At 67.9% G+C, this 757-nt stretch overlaps 1 protein-coding gene across 1 annotated transcript in view; it reads left to right on the forward strand.

Moving 5' to 3' along the window:
* Positions 1-153: 153 nt before the first annotated feature.
* Positions 154-757, forward strand: part of CHLNCDRAFT_55800 (hypothetical protein) — a gene marked incomplete at both ends in the record, with an annotated part of 2,497 nt that continues 1,893 nt past the window's right edge. The window contains 2 exons of the mRNA XM_005842587.1: positions 154-324; positions 536-635. Coding sequence (XP_005842644.1) covers positions 154-324; positions 536-635 — 271 coding nt within the window. The remainder of the gene's footprint in view (positions 325-535; positions 636-757) is intronic.

Genomic DNA, 757 nt, shown 5'->3' on the forward strand with positions numbered 1-757 from the left:
GGGGCGGCGGCAGAGCCCGCCTGGTGCTTGGGGCTCGCAGCCCGGGCCCGCTCCCTCCCCCCTCAACAGCCAACCATGGCATGCACCTACCTCACGTGTGCACTGCACCCTGCTGTACCACACCCTGCTGTACCACATCCTGCCATCCTGCAGGACCACATCGTGGGCGGTACGCTGATGACGATGCGGGATACCTTCCTCACCCAGGCCGAGTACAGCCGCCTGGTGTACGAGTGCGTGGCCCAGGACTGCAGCGGCTCCTGGGAGGTGTGGATGGAGGAGCCCGCGCTGCTCAAGCCCCGCAAGCTGTGGACGGGCAAACAGGTGCGGCGGGGGGCGGCGGGGCACGGCGGGCGGGCGACGTGTGGGCTGCACACCCACACCCACCCACCAGGCACCTCACACCAGGCACCTCACACACACACACTCACGCGCGCGCGCGTACACACAAACATGCATACACACACGTGCTCTCTCTCTCTCTCTCTCTCACACACACACACACACACACACACACACACGCCCACCCGCGCAGGTGTTCACCGCGGTGCTCATGCACTACACGCGCGACCAGCTGCCCTTCACCATGTACGCCGACTCCAAGGTCTCCAACGACATCTGGGGCAAGAACAACGGTGGGTGTTTGGGGGGGGCTTGGGGGGCGGCGGTGGGGGGAGGCGGGGCTGGCTGGCGTCAGCGGGTGGGGTGCTGCTGCAATCGCGCGCGTGTCCTGTGCTGCGCGGGGTGGCGGCGGCGC

The sequence above is a fragment of the Chlorella variabilis genome (assembly GCF_000147415.1).
Source record: "Chlorella variabilis unplaced genomic scaffold CHLNCscaffold_258, whole genome shotgun sequence".
NCBI classification, from domain to species: Eukaryota; Viridiplantae; Chlorophyta; class Trebouxiophyceae; order Chlorellales; family Chlorellaceae; genus Chlorella; species Chlorella variabilis.